The sequence below is a fragment of the Bos indicus genome, chromosome 2 (genome assembly GCF_029378745.1).
Source record: "Bos indicus isolate NIAB-ARS_2022 breed Sahiwal x Tharparkar chromosome 2, NIAB-ARS_B.indTharparkar_mat_pri_1.0, whole genome shotgun sequence".
Classification (NCBI taxonomy): Eukaryota; Metazoa; Chordata; class Mammalia; order Artiodactyla; family Bovidae; genus Bos; species Bos indicus.
Genome location: NC_091761.1, coordinates 97,478,391 through 97,492,453, shown reverse-complemented (window position 1 = coordinate 97,492,453; position 14,063 = coordinate 97,478,391). Strand labels below are relative to the sequence as shown.

At 38.6% G+C, this 14,063-nt stretch overlaps 1 protein-coding gene across 43 annotated transcripts in view; it reads right to left on the bottom strand.

The window, feature by feature from the left end:
• MAP2 (microtubule associated protein 2) overlaps positions 1 to 14,063 on the bottom strand; it is a 297,668-nt gene that overhangs the window by 32,538 nt on the left and 251,067 nt on the right. For 14 of the 43 annotated variants that reach the window (XM_070771199.1, XM_070771173.1, XM_070771167.1 and 11 more), the window contains 4 exons: positions 8,455 to 8,706; positions 2,953 to 6,708; positions 2,536 to 2,742; positions 2,228 to 2,362 (listed from right to left, as the gene is read on the bottom strand). The exons of 8 other annotated variants lie outside the window; for them this stretch is intronic. In XM_070771199.1, coding sequence (XP_070627300.1) covers positions 2,228 to 2,362; positions 2,536 to 2,742; positions 2,953 to 6,708; positions 8,455 to 8,706 — 4,350 coding nt within the window. The remainder of the gene's footprint in view (positions 1 to 2,227; positions 2,363 to 2,535; positions 2,743 to 2,952; positions 6,709 to 8,454; positions 8,707 to 14,063) is intronic. 21 more of the 43 variants (XM_070771228.1, XM_070771230.1, XM_019976163.2 and 18 more) reach the window with 8 other exon arrangements.

Genomic DNA, 14,063 nt, shown 5'->3' with positions numbered 1-14,063 from the left:
ATAAAATAGACCATGTTCTACACATGCACTTCCTGTATGAAATTATTACCACATCTGTTACTGTTGTTTTTCTTGCTGCTGTTTTATACCTCTGGTTTCAATTTTAAACTCCATTATCTCTGGCATAATTTCTGTTGACAACTTACCTGACTTGACTTAACTATTTTCACAATTGAACACAACCCTTGTGTTTGGGGAAATTATCCCTATTTAACAATTGAACTTAGAAAATAAAAAGCTGGTGTGTTTGCTTTAATTTTCTTTCGCAAGAGAGAAATTCTTAGGAAAAAATACTTATCCTTAAAAGCACTCCAAATGAGTTTTAAAAAGGTTTCTCATGCCATATGCAGTTCTAACACAAAAATAATAGTGGCCTACAATATGTTCTATGCTATTTAGGACTGGCTAGTAAGATTATTCACAGATTCTGAAACTGTTTTTTCAAAGAAGCAGTGCAAATTATGGCTCTTTACTATTTCTATAATTTAGCTCATGTTTCTGTGACATATATGCTTTGGTTTAAGTCAGCGGCACTCATTTGGTGCATGCTTTTTGTTTGAGTATCTTAATATCTGAATAAAAAAGAGCAAGATTCTAACTTAGTCCAGAAGTCTTAAATTCCCTCTAATAAATGAAGTAAAAAGCCAAGTTACTCACAGTGTGGCAAATTGAATACCAATGACATGTGGGTACTTCATCAAACCATTTGACACTTCCTCTGAAATTATACAATCCTAATATAATTTTCATCTTTTCGATGGCATATGGGATTTTTATGCCCAAACCATGAGATTCTGCCTGTAGAAGCATTTTTCTAAATAGAAAAATTCCAAGTTTAATGAAAATGTACTAAGTGAGATATAAAATTTAGAGATGTCATGTTGATTCATAATTCTTACTTCCTCATTCTAAACCTTCATCATCAAGGTTTGTGTATAATTATAAACCTTCTACTTTCAAATCCTGCCTCATATACTAGTTCTTGAAGGAAGCATATGAGATACTTCCTATATGAAGAACACAAATTAAAAATGCTTGAAATTTTTAGCAGCTATCACAAAACATCAATGCCATGATATTCTTCTTCTTACAAGGGTTAATGCTGCTGCTAACCCTTTAAAGCCATTCAAAGATTTATGTAAAGGCGCTTCTAATGTGTATACAATGGAATGAAAAATATTGCTTTCTGACTCAAGCTCTGATACCTTCCTTTGTAAACTGCAAGTGTGCCATTTAATCAATACTAAAATAAAACATTATAATTAAGAGTACCCTAATATGATTATACATTTCAAATATATACTTTGCACTGAACTTGAGGAACAGAGTTTGCATTGTGGATATTACACAGGGGCTTTTATTATGATTTGTAACATTTTGCTCCTTATTCCACTGCTTATTTAAACAGTAAAAACAAAGTACATTTGAAGACGACAGAACAATAAGAAGATAGCAAGATAGAAAATAAACCTAAATTCTGAGCTATTTGGAGGAAGGGGTTTATTAAATTTATTAAATTTTTGACTACTACATTATAGGGGGAAATTTAGTATTTTAAATCCAACACATTTTAAGAAAATTCCAAGGACAAAATGTCAACCAAGAGATGCAATATTGTCAGAAAGCCTAGCTAATTTTGGATATGAAAAATAAACTCTGATGGGATTACCAAACAGTTTCTTTTTCCTTTTTTTTTTTCCTTTCATCGCTAAGCAAAGTAATTTTCCAACCACAATTTTATCCCAGATTTGCTTCTCATTCTCCATCTCAAAATCCCTATGCATTCTTGGTGGTCCTCAGTAAATTCATCAACATCAGTAACAGATTTGGCAGTAACAATATAGAAACTAGGACAAATATGTATGGGTTTAAGCATGAGGGAGGTAAATAAGCAAAATAATGAGAATGCATACCACGGTTATATTCATCGCCATCGTCTAACCAAACACACAGAATGAAAACAGGAATCCCCAGAACGTGACACTAGGGCACAATGCCAAGATACAATCACTGTTAAGTCTGAGCATGACAAAGAAACAGATGGTCATGATCTCTTCTGTAGGGAAGGGGATAAAAAAAGAATAATGATACAAGACACTTAATAGCGAAATTGTTCATGACTGCTGAGATTCTCGGAAGAAAAACAAAATGAAGCTGCTAAGGTAATGAGATAAAAAAAAAATACATGTCTATGTTTGCCAGCCACATTGCAGAATTGAACAGTCACCTGTCGTTTTCCGCTTAACACAGGAGAGATGAGTTGGTCTAGTATATTTGATAGCAGGTTTTAAAATGAATTTCCTGGAGGGAGAGTGGGCCTGAACTTCTGTTTTTTTAGCAAGTTCAGCCTTCTTATAAACTGCTATGAATAAGAAAACACAGAAAGCATACCATCAGGAGAAGAATACACACTTGGAGCAAAACCGAACGAAATTTCATCAATCATTAGTTACCACGGTTAGGCAGTTTCTTCTACAAAAGAGTAATAATGAATTACTTCAAAAACATTCATAAAGAAGTGATTGTGAAATGAACCTTTTTTCCTTCTCACTTCATCTCTGGAGACTGTGCTAGGTTCCTTTTTAGCTATTTTTCTTTCAGGAGTGGAAATTCTGCCTCTCCCGGTTTTAAAAGGCTTTTCTTTTCTATGTTTCTCAAGAGATGATCTCCGAGCTTCCTTTTCAGCTTTCTCCTCTTTAGGGATAGTTTCTAACTGTTCTGTCATGATGCTTCTATCATCATCTGTGGATCAGAGCAAACCATGACAACAACAACAATGACAACATTAGTAACAAATGTACAAAATCCTCCATCTGTCTAACAAAATGCAAAATAAAGAGATAAAGGGACATTTTAAAATGTCTAAAATGGAAAAAAAAAAAACAAAAACGTTTTTCCACTAGGATACTGGATTTTACTTGGGAGTAGAAAATTGAAAAATATAATGCACACCTTGAGTGTCCACCCAGAGGCTGTCAGCATCCATGATGGAGTCATCAATGGTGGTTTCATCTTTGTAATCCTCATAGGTTTCTGTCTTATATTCTGAGAGTCCAACCTCTTCTCTCTCAGGGGAAGCCGGAGCCTCTGGGGAACCGTCCTTGGGTTCAGCCTGGGCTTCAGCTGCCTCTTCTACTTCAAGTTCTTCTTCAGCATGGGGTGACGGTCTCCTTTCCACCTCGGGCTGCTCGAGGGCTGCAAAACGCACACTGTGGGACCCTGATTCCCCTTCATCAGTTGTGGTTTGCACGACGGTGATGAAGTCGTCCTCGATGGTTACGACAGACTCAATCACTCCTTTGTGCTCACCAGGACAGGTCTCCACAAACTCCTCCCTGACGCCTGGGGCACCCAGGTCGGTAATCTGAAGGGTGTCTGAGCGGAAGAGCAACTTGTCATATTCTCCCTGGGCTTCGATCTCTTCTTCCTCGCTCTGAGCCTCCGCTGGTTCAGCTCTGGCAGCTTCAGGCAACGGCTCGGTAACATCAGAGGGTGTGATGGAAATATCCGGGGTCTCTTGGCTTTCTTCTTTTGGTGGCTGAATAAATTCCATCTGGACATCAGCTCTCTCATCTGCGGCTACATCAGCCTCTGAAACAACGGGTGCACAGGGTATTTCCACAGACAATTTGATGGCAATCTCGTCTTGAATTAGAGAAGATTCTGGGGAAGTTTCCTTCTTGCCCTCATCGGCTTTCAAGGACTCCATGGTGAGGCTTTCATGCTCACCGCTGGACTCATAGGATTCTTCCTTGTCCACAGCCTCCTGGTGCACCAAGTCAGGCTTAGCCACCTTCTCCTTGACTTCTGTTTCACTAACTTTGGTGCCTTCTTTCAAGTGGCTGGACTCAACACCCATAAATGCATCTACCTCCAGAGGGGCTGTGGATGAGGGGGCGAGGTCCTGGGTAGCCTCAAGTTTAAGCTCTGCTGCCTCTCCAGCATCTACGTGTAGCCCTGAGGCCATCTGTCCAAAGTCACTGATTTTAATATCTAACTGACCTTGTTCAGCTTTCTTCACAGCCAAATCCAGTTCTGGTTCAGCTTTTTTGGACGGTTCTACCTCAGCTACCTCTGGCACTGAACTAAGACCTTTCTCTGCTTTCTCAGCCATGACAGGTGATGCATCTTTAGCGACTGTCAGTTCTCTGGCTGAAGCTTGCTCCTGGGTCACTCCTAATCCAAGAGTTTCAACTTCATCACCAGCCTCTTCTGTTTCCTTGGCGTGCTCTTTTGAATCAGCATGTTCTTCACTTTTCTCTAGGACAGTATCCAGCTTATCACTGGCTTTCTTCTCCTGATCAAACTCCCTACTCAGTCCTGATTTGTCACCAGAGATAGGTGGGGATGCTTCCTTCTCAGCACTGACTTCATCTTTTACTCTTCCGGCAGCTGCCAGCTTGACTTCAATTAATGAAAGATCGGTGGCCAAATCTCTTCGTGCTTTATCATCAGTGCCTTCATAAAAGGAACCACTCTCCCCAGATAAATTCTCACTGTCTTGAACAGGTGACGGGAGGGGGACTGTGTATTTATTGAACACACAGTAGCCCAGGTCTTCGAGTTGACTGTCAGTTTTAACGATGATGTGGTTTTCATCAGTGACAGGGGGCAAGCCAGTGCTACTCTCCTCCACCACAGTCTCTGATGGGACTGATTTTCTCCTGGCAACATCCGTGTCTGCACTCACGGAAGCTAACCTTGACCGTGTGCCTGCCAGGTCTAGCATTTCAGGCAAGTCAGGAGCCATGACAGTACCATTTTTGTAATAATCTTTGGCTAGGAAAGGCGACTCACATGATGTCTCGACTCGGGCATTTTCCTCTCCAGTATCTTTTTCTTCCTTTGCCTGTTCTTTTTCTTCTTTGCTTTCGGTTGGGAAGCAAGGGGCTTTGTCCACGGCAGGTGTTGTGGCTGGAAGGTAATCATCTCCTTCATCCATACTTCCACTAGTATTGGTTAGAATGTCAGAAGCCAGGGGGGAAAGATCATGCCCTCGACCGAAGTTAAACCCAAGGGCTATGGAATCCAGGCAAGACATGGGCAAATTGATGGACATGCTTCTTTGTTCTATTGCAGACCTACCACCAAGTCCTAAACTCCTGCTTAGTGTCAGATCATCCTTATTCTTACTGTGGAGATCCCTTTTCTCTCCATACACTTTTGGATCAATAGTGAACATTCTTTCTTGGGGAGAACTGGGTTCTTCTGGTAAGTCAGATGGATGACTCTGTGCGAGAGTGCTATACCCTGCTTCTTGTGCCGGAGCACTGGGCTGGGGTTCTTCTTCTGGAAGTGCCTTGTCGCCATCTTTATGCATGGGAGACACAGTATCAAAAGCCTCTTGGACACTTTCTCTTGTGTCACTTAGTTCATAGTAATCACTGCCTGGCTGGATGCTTTTGGTCACTTCTTCTTTCAAGGCGGATGTTTCAAAGTACTTGGACATTCCTGACTTGTCTTCATAAAATGGCATGTCAAGTTCAGCTGATGTTACAACTCCAACTCCTTCTACCTTATGATCTTTGTCAGCAACTTTTTCTTCAAAGAGCTCCTGGGTGGCAATCTTTTCACTTAGTGCAGTTGGTTCAGTCATGACTTTTTCCAGGGTCTGAGTGGTCATGGCTGAATCAGTAACTGCTTGCTCCAAACTTACAGGGAATGAGTCCTGTTTTAATATATCTGTGGGAGGCTCCTGGCCCTTCTCTTCTTTTTTGGAGTAAGTGTGTTCGGTGGAAGGTAGAATTATATTTGTTTCTTCATCTATCAATTTTGGGGGTTCACTCTCTTTTGGCATGGCTTCTTTGTCAGAAATGGTTGGTTTTTCTTCAAGCTTTAGGTGAGGTTCCTTTTCAGCAAGTGTAGATTCCTGTTCGCTGAGGGTGGGAGTCTCTTTTATCTGCACACTCTCTTCCTTTATCATCCCTTTCTCTTCTCCTGAAACTTTCTCTGGGACACACTCTTCCACAATTGAAACGTGAGCATCTTTGGGTGCAGCAACTGCCTCTGAGGCTGGTGCTTCTGCTATTTTGTCAGGTTGATCCTTCTGGGGCTCTTCAACTTTAGAACTATCTTTGGCAGTTGCTGGGCTACCAGTTTCTTCCAGAGATTTTTGGTCATCTGGCTGTAACAGGGCGGGAGCAAAGGATGCTGCTGCTGCAACTATTTCATGCTTTGAGATGTCAAAAGGAAGAGTGAAGCTTCCACCCTGAAAGGGACTCGGCATGGGAGAATCAAATTGTTTCCCTTCCCATTTTGGGATATCCTCAAGTACATCTTTTTCCTTCATGGGTGTTAGAGGGCCAGGAGATACAGGAGCAACTAAACCCCACTCGTCCTTTTTGGCTTCCGTTGGCATTTGGATGAACCAGTCCTTCTGCTCTTTTGCAGCTGTGGGCTCTGCAGGAAGGCCAATATCAGGTACCACTAGGCTTGGTTCTGTCTTGGGTTTCGTATCTTCTAGGCTGGCACCAAGAGTGTGCCCAAACAGAGTGGGAGGTGCTTTTTCTTCTTCTGTGCCTTGTATGTCCTTTTTATCAGGGGAAGTTTTAGTTGTTTCCAGCTCAGAAACTAAGGCAGCATGCTTAAGGTCTTCACCAGGCTTACTTTCTGTCTCTGGTTCCTTTTCCTTCTTGTCTAGTGGCTCGGCTGGAGAGGGAGTCAATTCTTGTTGATCATGAAACTCCATCTTCGAGGCTGTAAGTAAACCTGAAGTAATTGGGTTGATTTTTAAACATAATAGGCAAGGGCTTTCAGGCAGTAAGCTTAAAATTATTTTTTGAAATGGCAAATGAATGGTAGGCTTGAAAGAAAAACTATGAAACGTGCAAGCATGCTATTCATTTAAAAATTAAAATGAAAATGTCAGGACTGAGATACATTTGTATGATTGCTACAATAAACTCCCACTGTGAATTAATGTGTACAGAAATGAAATAAGAGTATATTTTGAATACTCTTTTTTCCTTTGTTTGTTTGGTGTCTCTAAACAGTACTTGATGTGTCCTATAGCAGAAAAAAATGTCATATGCCTTCTACAGATAAAAACTACATATTAAAGAAAATTTAATAAGTAGTTAACATTAGGGTACAAAATAATCTATATAATCTATAATCTAAATATGGAAAAGAATTGGTTTCAGCCAAACTTTTTCTTTTCTCATTGCAAAGTGAATTGGTAGCCCATGGGCAGAAGGCCAATTAATTTATAATAATATGTGTTAAATAATTTCAGCTAACTTGACTAACAAATGCCAAGACCAGTTTTGGGGGCATTGAAATGTTCCTAGAATAAACTTTTAGAAGTCATCTAAGATTAAATTTCAGTAATACAAATAAATAATTGCTATAGACTTTGTTTGATATGACCTAAATATTAACAAGACAATTTCTACCATGTATCAAAATTCCTAAATCCTAATCATTACTTAGTCTGTATGATAAATGTAAGAAAATCTGAATTATACTGTTAATACTGGGAAGTTACATGAATAACAAAATTTTAATAAGAGTAAACTATTAAAATGTCTTTTTCTCCTTGGTCATGACCTCATTTCCTGGAATGTGACCAACAGGTGAAGCACTGACCAATATTGGCTTTAGGGATGCTTCACAGAGACTAAATGAGTCTTTGTAATTTTTATTTGTTCACCAATTCAAAAGGCTCCAGAGTGTCACTTGTATTTTACAGCCAAAGTTATTTCATTGTGGTCACTAAGCCTAAATGTTAATTGTCTGGAGAAGATTTGGGGAAAATTAATAAAATTCAGTCATCTGTTGAAGGGCAAGTGTATGGATCATCATTAACCTAAACACTTGTGTGTTGTCTTGTCACAATAGAAAATACTTTATGAATTTTCTAGTAAAGTTTAGATGAATGAAAACTCAAAAGAGATGGTGATGATCAAAGGGTTTGGTTGCCATGGAAAGGAAATGATATGAGAAGCATCAGCAGGTGCTTTTAAGGAAACTAAACCAGTATTCACTGAAGCATAAAAAAAATATAGCACATTGCAGTTGCAAACAAAAACCATTCTACCATTGAAGCCCGTAATAATGTGCCAAAATCCACCTCTACGATTTGAAAGAAAAGCATATGAATTGCTGTCCCCCAAAATAAAAATAAAAATATACATGTATTAGCAATGTGACTGGCAAACATTTGAGATGAGGAGGGGCGGGGGCGGAAAAAAAGCTCACATAGCGTCATCAGCCTGGCTGCAAAGCGTATTGTATCATGGCAAAGTAAAACCAGGAATCAGCTGCAGCAGTGGAAAACCAAGCTGCCACACAGCACCTGCACAAGCCACACTCTTTGCTCTTTAAGTCTCAGACAGGGGTCTTGGTATCATGAGACGACCCAGCGATGGAATAGCATTGGAAAGGCATCAGATTGATAAGCTGCTGGAGAGATTACTTGCAACAAAACACATGCAAATCCTAAGAAAGACACACCTTCCCCGGCAGAGGAAGGGGTTTTTACTTCTGGAGACACCTCCGTGACCGTGACCTCTTTTACACTTTTCTCCTGTGGGGCCCCTGCTGAGGCGCTGTCTGCAGGAACTACTTGGGCCTCCGCACTAGACTCCACTTGGCCCTCACTGAGGCCCTTGGGCTGGTCTGAGACCTTGGCAGCCCCACACTCTTTCTCAGGAAGAGTGGCAGGTTTCTCTTCCTCAGCCACTGGACTCTCTAGCGTTTCTTCTTCTTAGGGATGAAAAAGATGTTGACATCATGACCATAGAAACATATATGAAACAACAGAAATATCATTCAAGGAACGCTTTCAGCTCTACTTTATTGACCTCACAAGAACCTCTTTTACTGCTTGGATGAACAAATTAATGTCTTAACGCAATGGACATTATGTATTGCTTGGAAAATTAGTAAATATAATTGGCTAATAATGATGCCTTTTAAAGTCTCATTAAAAGGCTATTTATTTTAAAACTTGAGAGCTGAAAGGGTTTTATTGATCTATTACCCTTAGTGGAAATGGCAGTAAGTCGCACACAATGTGGAAAGCTGGCTGGAAATAAGAGATGGCACTGCCAGATAACAGATGGTTGTGAAAAGACAGATGCATTGATATGCTGCAACAAACCTTTAAGTTTGTTAAGTCATGTGCTGTTTTCTCCAATGCAGGAAGCCCCTACATACGAATTCCTGATTTAATTTAAAACATGCAAACTTTGCTAAAGGGATCTTTGGGAGTAAAAAACCTGGCCTCAGAATAATATCCAATCAACCACTTTATTATCAACTTTATCATGAAATCCATCAAAACTCTTTAAGACATACTTTATTTAGTATTTTTAAGGCCAAAGACTACCTAACTCAATTAATTTCATCTTCATTGCTTTATATGATTGGAGAATGTACAAATTTTTAAAGAAGTAAGTAAAATATTTTGAAAAACAAGGTCCAGGTAAAAGTTAATTTCATTGCAATTTAGAAAAGTCTACCTCTGGGACACGACTGTTATCATATTGTTCAAACCACTGAAATATCAGTAATATAGTTCTTGTATAGTTCTCTTTGACACTAAAGAAAGAATGAAAATGTGCATATTATAAAGTTTCATTTCTACAATTCAAAACAAAACCACCAAGGAAAGACAGCTGAGTGGCAACAAAACTGCCAAAATATCCTCCCCAAAGATTAACCATTCTACCATTGAAGAATACAGAAAAATATTAACAATTAAAATGTAATAAAACAAATTTATGAAAAGCCATGAATTATGCTGTCATTTGTTTCTCATTTACACTTCAAATATCAGTAAAATAAATCCCATTTTATTGCTTAAGAAATTAGAGGGAAATATTTAAGCTGTCTTATAGTTCTTCAAATGAATGATTCTTTTGAAATTCCTATGAACAATCATATATTGTTTAAATGGATCTGTGAAAAAGACTATAGATGGAAAGGAGAGAAATTTTTTGAGAAACATTAAAGCCCTTATGGGGAAAAATGAGAACTGCTACTATTTCTTCACATTTAACACACAGATACTTGCATTTTTGTAATTTAACTATGTCAGTAACATTTTAATAACTCAGATTCTAACTTATTATTAAGGCAATTTTTACAATGCCATAGAATTAGAGATTTTGATTAAAGCTAAGAGACTTTTAATATAGCTGCTTTACTAATGTCACTTTATTGGGTGAAATCAATTTATTTTACATTTTTTCTAAATCCATGTAATTTTTTAGCTTTCCAGTTACTCATTTTGTATAAATCATGTTTATTTCCACACCTGTTCTTTATTCAAAATTCACATATTTTTCTTAATTATTTTAAGTCCATTTAAGTTTACTCAATATGGATTGTATTTTTCTATCAGAATGTCTGAACCATTGGTGCTCTTGCCTTGGAACTATCTGCCTTTACATTAAATATTATGCCATACAAAAATAAACTCTTCATTTAAGCAAGTTATTTTTCCTCATTTCAAAATGACATTTACCTAAGCAAAAAAAAAATTAGCCCTATTTTTTTCTTTATAAGACTACCTTGTTAGAATGAGATAAATTGCAGCCCACTGCCCACTTATTTTATCCTCTCCACAGCTAACTATACACAAGGTCTCCACCTTCGAAAGACTGGAATGACAAAAGCTTGGGAGCATTTCCTTCATTTTAGCCCACCTCTACTTATCTGAACCAAGATTTAGTCACCTGAGGAAGCCTCTATAGTTTCTGTAGATGTTTAAGTGATTTGGAGAAATAAATTCATTCCATAACATTTATTCTACCCTAAACAATTATTTATCTTTTAAAAGGCTATCACATTAACATGGCACTAAATAGAAACCTAACTCTGAAGTCTGGTCTAGTAATATGGAAAAATTATATTAAAGGTCATCTTCTTTGGTTTGGGTAAGAAGATACATTCTTTCCCTATTGATATATTTGCAAGGGGTAGAAAGAAGTCATACTTGTTTGAACTTTTTTTGCTTCCTTCTCAGAAGCTGTGAAGAAAAAAAAGCAGCACTCACATGTCTTAAATCAGCCTTCTTCCATATAAATTGTTGAGGCATTTGGATGGAGATGAGCGATATAGGGACTTCACTTTCATATGGAAAAAACAGGCTCCTGTCCCTCCCACCCACACATGGAGGCACACTTAAGGTGATGCACATGGTCAAAGCTGCGGGCAGGGGAGGAGGAGCTAAGGGGACCATGCTTGGTTCACCTTTCTCCCGGCCTAAGTGGGCCTCTGCACTCTGCGCTGGGCCACTGGGGAGCACACTAGAGGCAGTCCACTGTGAGCTGAACAAAGGATGCTCATAGTACTCCTCATCGGAATTGGAAGGGTCATCATCAGGCACAGACACCGAGATGGAGGGGGCTAGGAGTCTACGCCTTTCCCCGCTGGTGGCAGGTTCGTGGCTGGGGAACCTGTGTAGAGGACCCACTTGATCCTCAGCCCCTTCATCTACAAACAGACACACAGGAAAAAACTGCAGGGAAAACTGGACAAGACAGACACAAGATCAGACGGACGAGACAAACATTTGCACAGGACATGGGGTCACGGAAGCAGCACAGCAGGATGGAGAGGGATGAGCGAGACCAAGCTGGTGGAGGATGGGAGACATTGAAATTTCATGCTTCAGTAGCCACTGAATTTAAACTCTCCCTTTAGGAATCTTGTCATTGATCTAAATGAACCAAATGTTCTGACACTCCCACTGCATAATAGAAATTATCTTTACATCTTCCTCAAATGAGTTAAAATGACAACAGAAACACTGGGAAAGAAACAAAGCACTACAAAACAAATGCATTTGTTAGAAGAAATTCTTTCAAGTACGCACATTTTCTCATGTTTTTATCAATACATTTATAAGTTATAAAAGAGGAAAGCTGTTAGGACCTGACGCCTGTACAATTCTGAGAGAAACTGGGCCTGTGGAAGTACAACCTTCATTATCTAGTATGTGCGCATGGTTAGCATTTTGGTTGATTTAATTTTTAGTTCATGACTTCTACCAGAAAATAATTTTTAATTTCAATCCTGTTAAGAAAAATCTACAATGCATTATGCTTCTTTCCTGTCTTGCTTAGGGGAACACAACTGGCATAGCTTTTTCTTTGGATGCAAACTCCTAGGCATCCTTTTGAACCCTAGTTCTTATCTGCATGGCTGTGAAAGTACTAGAAATTACCTAGCAACATACACTTGTTTTCTTGTGTTCTGCTTCTCTTTGGAAGGCTTAACAGAGATACAGTTAGCTGAGAATTTCTACTGAGGTGGCTTCTGACCCATCACAATTGTATTCTGTGAAGTTTCACTTGTACTACTGTTTTTATATTTCAAAGCCCTCATTGTATATTTCTCATGGAAATGCTAAAGAAGCTGCTCTCATTTCTTTTCTTTCCCACGTCTTAGCTTAGAAATCTGTATTACTTAAATATATTTCCTTAGAAATATGAGTGTATATCAATCAATTTGCTTAGCATTTCAATAAGCCTAAAGAATGATCACAAAGAACAATATCTGGCTGAGACACTGTATGTATCTCAGGCCTACATGGCTGATTACTAAATTTGTTAACCACTATTTATTTACTTCTATAGAGAAATAATTTTAAATTTTTGTAATTTTCAATAAGATCAAAATGCAGTAGCTATCTGTATAATTTTTATTTCTATCAAAATTTAAGTGGACAGAATTACAGCATTAATTTGAAAATGCACTGAATTTTTAGCACAATAACTTATTTTCATTCAACTGAGTGCTGATAACTGGAAATAAACCTGAAATCATAAGGACACTAAAATAATATTTTGAAGAGAGAATGTTTTTAATCTTTTGAACATATTGTTTACTGATTGTTCCATGGAAGTTGTTTCTAGATGGGTGCTCAGAACTTTCCCAGCCACAATGCTTATTATATCATGGGATAGAAGAAACCTAAAATTACATTTGATATTGTTAGTTCAACTCGGCATGATTTCTCAGCTGAGCAGACGACTGGGTGAGATCTGGCCTACAACATTGGCTGAATCATAAGTCTTGGGCTTGTCACAAGTCCCAGCCATTCATATCTCCTCTAGTGACTCCCGAGGCTGTAGACTTCCCAGGGACACAAATTTTTTCTAAAACTTCTAATACATTCAAACAGATTACATGGATAATCAATAAGTGAAAATGGCATATTTGCCTCCCTGCTTTTCAACATTTTCTAGGGAGGACAGCAGACTACAATTCAAAACTAAAGAATTTAAACCTGAGAGATGATAGTTTAAAGGCAATTCTCCTTGGATAGTTTAGCCTTTTGAAGATTTTGGCTTCCTCTTTCTTGTTGTTTCTTGAAAGTGCCAAAATTTGAAAACAACCCAGAGTCTTGCTTCAGATCCAGAACATTTCAAAGAAACAGTACTTTCTATTCTGAAAACTCTGGCTAATCAGGGAACAACAAAAACAATAAAAACTTTGAGTGCTTCAGCGGAAAAGTAGCTTCTCTGTAGTATTTGTCTGGCTCTTAGCCAGGCAACTTCAAAAAGAATGTCTGGCAAAGCCCAGGCCCCTCTGGGTTACTCCAAGTCTCTGTTTAGGACCTATGAGCCTGAAGTCCATCTACATTACATGTCCCAGAGATGTGCCAGTGAAGTGATGCTTAGAGGACCATGTTGGCTGGCTAAAGTTCAGAGACTGTACCAGTGCATGGGCTTCCAGTAATAATGCTAGAAGACAAGAGATCCTCATTTGCTATAGGATTGTGTATGGCAGGTGCTCTCAGTTCATACCCAAATGGAGGTGTGACACATAATAAATAAATTATATAAATGAATGAATTATATATATATATAATAATTATAAATGAATACATTATAAATGAATGAATTATTTACTTGGGAGTTGTTTGGAAAAAAAGGGAATCGATCCAGTGTCTTGTAACCAAAATACTCTCATTAGAAGATGACTTCACTCTCATTGTCCCACAGTAAGAGCCTAGCTAGATTTAGCGATGCAGTGAGGGTGTTTGTAGGAACTTCGTTTTCCCAGGTGGCTAAGTGAGTAAAGACCCTGCCTGCAGTGCAGAAGACACA